Source organism: Bactrocera dorsalis, unplaced genomic scaffold, assembly GCF_023373825.1.
Source record: "Bactrocera dorsalis isolate Fly_Bdor unplaced genomic scaffold, ASM2337382v1 BdCtg158, whole genome shotgun sequence".
NCBI lineage: Eukaryota > Metazoa > Arthropoda > Insecta > Diptera > Tephritidae > Bactrocera > Bactrocera dorsalis.
This window is the reverse complement of record NW_026038209.1, coordinates 39,110-48,034: the sequence shown is the minus strand read 5'-3', so window position 1 is coordinate 48,034 and position 8,925 is coordinate 39,110. Positions and strand designations below refer to the sequence as shown.

Sequence of the window (8,925 nt, the reverse complement as noted above, 5' to 3'; positions counted from 1 at the left end):
CTTCCTCTGCTTCCCCCGGCGGGTACTGCGTCGAATACTTTCAGAGCTGGAGTGTTTTCATCCATTCGGACAACATGACCTAGCCAGCGTAGCCGCTGTCTTTTAATTCGCTGAACTATGTCAATGTCGTCATGTATCTCATACAGCTCATCGTTCATAGAATGCGATATTCGCCGTGGCCAATGCGCAAAGGACCATAAATCTTTCGCAGAACCTTTCTCTCGAAAACTCGTAACGTCAACTCGGTTGTTGTCATCGTCCAAGCCTCTGCACCCTATAGCAGGACGGCAGTTATAAGCGACTTATAGAATTTGGCTTTTGTTCGTCGAGAGAGGACTTTACTTTTCAATTGCCTACTCAATCCGAAGTAGAACCTGTTGGCAAGAGTAATCCTGCGTTGGATCTCCAGGCTGACATTGTTGGCGGTGTTTACGCCGGTTCCAAGATATACGAAGTTATCTACAACTTCAAAGATATGACTGTCAACAGTGACGTGAGAGCCAAGTCGCGAGTGCGACGACTGTTTGTTTGATGACAGCAGATATTTCGTCTTGCCCTCGTTCACTGCCAGACCCATTTGTTTTGCTTCCTTGTCCAGTCTGGAGAAAGCAGAACTAACGGCGCGGGTGTTGAGCCCAATGATATCAATATCATCGGCATACGCCAGCAGCTGTACACTCTTATAAAAGATTGTACCTGCTCGATTAAGTTCCGCAGCTCGAACTATTTTCTCCAGCAGCAGATTGAAGAAGTCGAAGATAGGGAGGCGGCTTGTCTGAAACCTCGTTTGGTATCGAACGACTCGGAGAGGTCCTTCCCGATCCTGACAGAGCTTTTGGTGCAGCTCAACGTCAGCTTGAACACGGCGAAGAGGTGGTGTGTATCGATTCTCCTTTCACGGGTCTTTTCCAATATTTGGCGCATGGTCGGTTATTGATTTGCCAGGTCTAAAGCCACGCTGATAAGGTCCAATCAGTTTGTTGACGGTGGGCTTTAATTTTTCACACAATACGCTCGATAGAACCTTATACGCGATGTTGAGGAGACTTATCCCACGGTAGTTGGCGCAGATTGTGGGGTCCCTTTTTATGGATTGGGCATAGCACACTTAAATTCCAATCGTTGGGCATGCTTTCGTCCGACCATATTTCACGAAGAAGCTGATTCATGCTCCTTATCAATTCTTCGCCGCCGTGTTTGAATAGCCCGGCCGGCAATCCATCGGCTCCGCCACTTTGTTGTTCTTCAGGCGGGTAATTGCTATTCGAACTTCTTCACGGTCGGGCAATGGAACGTCTGTTCCATCGTCATCGATTGGGGAATCGGGTTCGCCTTCTCCTGGCGTCGTACGTTTGCTGCCATTCAGCGGGCTGTGCTCTGGGCATCGGTGACTAGATCACCATTGAGGGCTTTACAAGAGTATGCTCCGGTCTTGAAACCTTCTGTAAGCCGCCGCATTTTTTCGTAAAATTTTCGGGCATTACCCCTATCCGCCAGCTTATCAAGCTCTTCATACTCACCCATTTCGGCCTCCTTCTTTTTCTTTCTGCAAATGCGTCTCGGTTCCCTCTTCAACTCTCGGTATCTATCCCATCCCGCACGTGTTGTGGTCGATCGTAATGTTGCGAGGTAGGCAGGGTGTTCTCTCTCCGCTGCGATACGGCACTCCTCGTCGTACCAGCTGTTCTTTTACATTTTCCGAAAACCAATGGTTTCGGTTGCAGCTGTACATAAGGAGTTTGAAATGCCTTCCCACAGTTTCCTTATACCGAGTTTTTGACGAGTGCTCTCAGAGAGCAGGAGTGCAAGCCGAGTAGAAAATCGTTCGGCTGTCTGTTGTGATTGCAGCTTCTCGACGTCGAACCTTCCTTGTGTTTGTTGACATGCGTTTTTTGCTGCACAGAGGCGGGCGCGATCTTGGCTGCAACAAGATAGTAGTCCGAGTTGATGTTAGGACATCGGAGCTCACGCACGTCTAGAACACTGGAGACGTGTCTTCCGTCTAGCACAGCATGATATAACTGTTTGGTGGTATTTCATCCGGAGACAGCCATATTTCGAGCCCCGGCGAGTTGATCAGCCTCAAACCATTTGGGGATGTTTCGTGGTGGTGGCTGAATTTACCGACCGTAGTGCCAAATCTTCCTTTTTTGCCCACCCAGGCGTTAAAGTCGCCAAGAACGATTTTGACATCGTGGCGGGGGCAGCTGCGGTCATAACACTCATAGAAGGACTTCTTGGTCACATCGTCCTTTTCTTCCGTGGGGGCGTTGGTACAAATCAGCGATATGTTGAAGAATTGCGCCCTGATGCGGATTGTGGCTAGACGTTCATCCAGCGGGGGCTCGGCGATGGAGTCTCTCCCCCACCACGAGTCCCACACCAAATTTGCGCTCTTTTATATGGCCACTGTGGTAAATGACACAACGACCTACTCGTTTCAGTCCTTGTCCCGTCCATCGCATTTCTTGGACGGCGGTTATGTCAGCCTTTATTTTCACGAGGACATCAACCAGCCGGGCAGTAGCACCTCCCAATTAAGGCAACGGATATTCCAGGTCCATGCCCTTACATCGTTATCCTTAATGCGTTTGCCATGGTCGTCGTCAAAAGGGGGGCTCCCTTCAGAGGCTTTTTTTTACTTTTCATTGGGGGCTTTTTTTACGTGGCGGATTCCAAACCCAGCGCACAACCCTTAGGAGGGATAATTCGCCTTCTCACTTTAGTTTTCATTCAAACGGTTACTCATAGGATACTTGGACTAAGACCAGAAATAGGAAGTTTTTTGTGATGTCCGTTCATCCCGCTCTTTCAACTATGAAGACACCTGTGCGATACACGTGCTTCTTGGACTGCAAACTGCTCTTCGAATTGACAACCGTGTTTATAATGTGGCCATAAAATGTCTTATTTGCCTTGACATCTGCGATATTGTAGCCAAAAACATTGCCCTTATGGACATTGATGAGCATTGAGTATCTTCCATTACTTCTATCTTCGTCGTTTCTTCATCTAATTCCAATTGATAAACATGTTCAAGTATTTTCCGCTTCCATGGCCTCGCAGCCGTTATTGTAATTTGTCTTTTATAACATTAGCAGCTTTTTCAGTTGTGAAATTTTTAGATCTTTAAACTAGCTATTTGGAATTTATTAGATAATCGCACTTCTGACACTAATTTTAACGGGTTTCTCGATCGTCTACCTTGTAACTTACTCTCAAGTTCGATCATTAGATTGTTAAATAAAACTCCCAATTTAATGGCTATGCATTCATCTTTATTTCTTACTGAAATAACTTAACGCTTAGTACCCGTGATTGGAGTCTACAACTTATTTCTTATAGCTCTTTACTAAATAAAGGTTGGGTTCCAGCTATCAAGTAAATGCTCAAGAAAAAAATTCCTTATTTCTTGAGTTGTAACGATTTAAGGAATGTTGTTGATGATCGGTAAGTTTTATACAACGTTTAAAAATGAACTATAGGAACACTGGAGACGTGTCTTCCGTCTAGCACAACATTATATATATAACTGGTTGGTGGTGTTTCATCCGGAGACAGCCAGGCAGCTTGATGTATTTTATGCTGGAATCTAGTACCACAGATAACCATATTTCGGGCCCCGGCGAAGTCGATCAGCCTCAAACCATTTGGGATGTTTCGTGGTGGTGGCGGTGGCTGAATTTACCGACCGTAGTGCCAAAGATTCCTTCTTTGCCCACCCAGGCTTTAAAGTCGCCAAGAACGATTTTGACATCGAGGAGGGGGCAGCTCTCATAGGTGCGGTCATAGCACTCATAGAAGGAGTTCTTGGTCACATCGTCCTTTTCTTCCGTGGGGGCGTTGGAACAAATCAGATATATGTTGAAGAATTGCGCCCTGATGCGGATTGTGGCTAGACGTTCATCCAGTGGGGGCTCGGCGACGGAGTCTCTCTCCCTCCACGAGTCCCACACCAAATTGCGCTTTTTTATATGGCCTGCCAGCCGGGCAGTAGCACCTTCCAATTAAGGGACCGGATATTCAAGGTGCATGCCCTTAAATCGTTATCCTTAATGCGTTTGCCATGGTCGTCGTCAAAAGGGGGGTTCTCTTCAGAGGCTGTTTTTTACTTTTCATAGGGGGCGTTTTTTACGTGGCGGATTCCAAACCCAGCGCACAACCCTTAGGAGGGATAATTCGCCTTCTCACTTTAGTTTTCATTCAAACGGTTACTCATAGGATACTTGGACTAAGACCAGAAATAGTTAGCTGCTGAGCAATTCATCCACTTCAGTTTTAATTTTGTCTCGCTCTTCCGAAATCTGTGAGGACACCTCTGCTATTTGTGAAGTTTTTTGTGATGTCCGTTCATCCTGCTCTTTCAACTATGAAGACACCTGTGCGATACACGTGCATCTTGGACTGTAAACTGCTCTTCGAATTGACAACCGTGTTTATTATGAGGCCATAAAATGTCTTATTTGCCTTGACATCTGCGATATTGTAGCCAAAAACATTGCCCTTATGGACATTGATGAGCATTGAGTATCTTCCATTACTTCTATCTTCGTTGTTTGTAATTTGTCTTTTATAACATTAGCAGCTTATTCAGTTGTGTAATTTTCAGATCCCTAAACTAGCTATTTGGAATTTATTAGATAATCGCACTTCTGACACTAATTTTAACGGGTTTCTCGATCGTCTACCTTGTAACTTACTCTCGAGTTCGATCATTAGATTGTTAAATAAAACTCCCAATTTAATGGCTATGCATTCATCTTCATTTCTTACTGAAACAACTTAACGCTTATTACACGTGATTGGAGTCTACAACTTATTTCTTATAGCTCTTTACTAAATAAAGGTTGGGTTCCAGCTTTCAGGTAAATGCTCAAGAAAAAAATTCCTTATTTCTTGAGCTGTAGCGAGTAAGTTTTATACAACGTTTGAAAATGAACTATGCTTCATAATAATGATTTTAACTAATTTAGGATGAATTTATCTATTTCTTTGCATTTCCCGCAAGAAACAATTGTTTATTTTATGTTATTAGTTAGTATTAGTTTTCTTTAGAGTTGCATACTAGCACAAGAAATTTTGCCTCATAAAATTTTCTTGACCATTTCTTAAGTGTTTTTTATATGAAGTTTTTACATTTCTTGAGTGCTGGAAAATACCCTTAACATTCTAATTCAAATTGTGTCCGTGTTGTTACCAAAACATCGCCACTCGAACATTCTGGAAACTACGAATTTAGCTACCTAGTTACTACTGACAATTTATCGTCGATTCTATTTTGTTCTAACATTCGTATTTGCTACAATATTTTTGCTGAAAACCTTACAGAATACAAACACGTTATATTAAGCATACGCAATAAATAGCCTACATTGCCTATAGTGAGAGCAATAATGTTATCTAGTCAACGTCTGTTATCAGCGGAGATGCCCCGTAATGGGAATCGTTTCATTTTGATTAAAAATGTCAGCAGGAGGACAGTGCGAGGACTTCTTGGAGTTCCAGGTAATTTATTTACAATTGTATATAATGAATATTTCGTTAATAAAATGTACTTCAAGGAAAGCATAAAACAAATGCGGGCATTAGACGACAATATAATATATATGTTAAACACATCACTGCCAACTGAATCTTTTAAAGGTCAGGTTAATTCCGAAAAAGTGTGTACGAACTTATTTAACCAGCTTCAACAAGTCCACAAATCGCGGGAGAAAAAAATTAATGATTGCATACTTTCATCTGCGGAAACGTTAAAGAAATTGCGTGAGTTACGTGAAAATAACCGCGATGATGTCGACATTGATAAGAAATTCAAATCGGAGCAGCGTAAGGTTAGTAATAATTGATAGTGAGGTGTTCAAAGAAGGAGAATATCCCATCATAATAGGTCTCAACACTTGAACCGTGCCACCGTAGCTCTTTCCCTATGTCTACAAATTGTTGCGCAATCAAAAACAATGTGCGGCCTGTTGCTTCCGCATCATTTCACAGAACCTGCAGTTTACACAAGAGGCTATACTAATGTTATAAATGTGTTCCTAGAGCCTCTAATGTCCAGTGGTAAATTCCAATAACGGTCGCAGTTTTCTCTAAGAAGAATTATAATTATTTAAACTTTGTTAGATTGTAACTTCCGATTATCAGCATCATCTGGTGCATGCCTGCCGCTTCGCAGCATCTTCCAACATGGTAGGACCACAACCCTTTAAACTCTCTATATGGAAACTGCTACGTAAGAAGGATTAAGCAGGGCAATGCTTTCGGGAACAACTCCAAGGTATGCGCCATGTAGAGTTGCTAATGGGTGGTTATAAATATGTAATCAACTTCCCCAGGGACAAGCTCGGGCTACTTGTCGCATTCTACACTGGCCGTTCTAAGCTCAAGATTCACTTATATAATATGGGCCTAGCTTTTTGTGCAAGTTGCCAGTTCTGCAGCATAGAACTCCAGAACACTTGCTAATTGACAGCACGACCATAGTATACATCCTTCTGTTGATTGCTAGCATACAGCGCCAGCATTTGCGTACCAAGAATCAAACTTACGAAAAACCGAATCGCATTGTGAATGAAAAGGTGAAGGAACTCGTCAGTTATCCTCCATAACAAAGTGGTCATTAATATGCACGCAAAAACTCTATCGAATATGTTTAGTAAATATTATGTATACATTATTTTTAAAACTTCTGTATTTAGTGTTTAAGGCTTGAATTGTATTGAATACGTTTTAACCTATTTTGTACAAAAATTGTTTTTGTTTCAATTTCAGCTTCGTCTTTTACAATCTGAAGTTAACGTGGAAGACATTGTAAATCAGAGGTCATTGAAAGCCTTCAAAGAACGATGTCGGACATACATCCGTACCAATGAAACATAGTGGATTGTGTGTTAAAATATCTAAAAAAAATATATTTTTTTAATTTTTATTAATAATAAAATTTTAATAGATTGATCAAGTTTTGGTTGACAAAAATTTACAATTTATTTACTCGGATTTAGCGTTGAAAGTTAAGATTATGATATTTTATCCACCTATCGGTTGAACCAACGGTTAGTTCCCAAAAGCACATCTATAGATTTATGTAAGTTAAAATGATTAAAATGAGTTTCTTAAGGGGCACACCTAGTGTGACAGCGTAAAAAAAGGCATTTTTTGGGACAAAAAAAAACAAAACTAGTCAATCAATCGTTTAAAAATTTTGAGGGTATATTTATACATGTTTTAAGAGTACACAAAAAAAATTTGAAAGAAAATATTAAATATTTTTGAAATGACAAGCGATCTCCAGCGGCGCCAAAAAAAAGGTCCTCCACTGCTGCCATGATTGCAGCCTTCTCTGTTGATGAAACGTAAAAAACAATTCTCGTTAAACTAAAACATATTGTCTGTAAGATGACTGTACGGGCTAATAAAAAAATCAAAAATTGACAATATGGCGGCGTTAAAAAAAAATAGTCGAATTTTATTCAAAATTTTGGTCGTTTTTGGCCTGCCAAAATTCGATTTTTTGATCAGATTGTACGGAGAACTATATATAGAACATGTAAAAAAAATTCGATAGTGATCGGATCAAAAACTGTTTCAGATATCGATTTGAAATTTTAGTATGTTATTTTAAAGGTATAACCTATCGAAATATGAAAAAAAAAATTGAGATTTTGAAAATTTCACACTTAAGGTACAATTGAATTGACAATTTTAACCGAAGCTTGTGTACGTATTAAATGTTTCGTTCTTACAAAAGGCATGTGAGCTTCACTGTATGCTTGTGTTACTTTCCATGCAAATTCTTTCGATTAATTGGAGTTCCGGAAACCTTGATGTCCTGTATACTGAGATAGGATTGTTATTTACAGAGGAGTATAGAAATGGTCTACTTGAAAACGCAAATAGCAACCCTGGGTTGACGTTCTTGGACTGTGGCTCCTTTAATAAGTGTGTAATTTTTATGGCAATTAATTGTTACAAAATGCAAATTAAGTGGACATGTTATATTTGACTTAATGGGGTTTAGTGGGGAATATGTGTGTAATTGGTCTAAATGTAATGACTTTTGATTATTTAGTTGAGATTTTTCAAAGGTCAAAATAATTTCTACTATTTTAAACTTTATATTTGGTAGAAAATCCTCTGTTAGTAATTACGTCTATGCAGCTTTTGCGAGATCGAGTACCATGCAAACTTTTTTTTACTTTCGCATTCACTAACTTTCCACATTTTTTTATGGGGTTTACATCTTCAGACTTTGCATGTAAATCCATACCATCAACTCCATTGCTTAAATGACAACAGGTGTGTTTGGGGTATTTGTCTCGCTAGATATACCCATGTTAAAATCATTTCTCACTCAGCAAAAGGTGGCATAATCTCTTCAAGTATTTGGACGTGGGTCTGCTTTTGTCCACGTTTTCCTTAAAACAAAATGCAAGCTCAACACCAGGCGAGGAAGAACACCCCACACCTTGATGCATACATTTGCATGATTTTCCTGTATTAAAAAAAAGACACTTTTTTGGCGGTTTACAAACCTCTACGTACACTTTAATGAAATTGGAAAAGTTTTCTTGACCACAATGTGGTTTAGAGTCGAGCTATATGAATCATATTACACCATCACACTCTCATTCTTGAATATGAAATAACATTGTCTCTGAGGTGACTTGTAAAAAAAAATGCAAGAATAAATCGTTTTATCGAACCTTCCGCCTTTAACAAAACCAGTTGAAAAGATAATAGAAATATTGTAAAATTGAAATTTTGCAACATATTGATGGTGGGCAACCCTTCAATTCAACATTTGCTATAGCTCATCTAAGTAAAGTTTTCAATGATTCATGTTAAATAAATATAAGCTACGAGTGTCTGATTATACTTACCTAACATTAGTAAATAAAACAGATGAATTTAGACCTTTATATG

At 40.0% G+C, this 8,925-nt stretch overlaps 1 protein-coding gene across 2 annotated transcripts; it reads left to right on the top strand.

Annotated features, from left to right (window-relative positions):
* Nucleotides 1-5,318: 5,318 nt before the first annotated feature.
* On the top strand, nucleotides 5,319-6,978 carry LOC105233987 (protein MIX23). Of its 2 annotated transcripts, none has more exons than XM_011216173.4 (3): nucleotides 5,319-5,505; nucleotides 5,567-5,834; nucleotides 6,775-6,978. In XM_011216173.4, exons 2-3 carry the CDS (start codon nucleotides 5,577-5,579, stop codon nucleotides 6,880-6,882), a joined length of 366 nt encoding a protein of 121 aa, XP_011214475.2. In that variant the 5' UTR covers nucleotides 5,319-5,505; nucleotides 5,567-5,576; the 3' UTR covers nucleotides 6,883-6,978. The 2 variants fall into 2 exon arrangements, with proteins under 2 accessions (XP_011214475.2, XP_011214474.2); XM_011216172.4 differs by having other exon boundaries at nucleotides 5,349-5,505; nucleotides 5,562-5,834.
* Nucleotides 6,979-8,925: the final 1,947 nt, after the last annotated feature.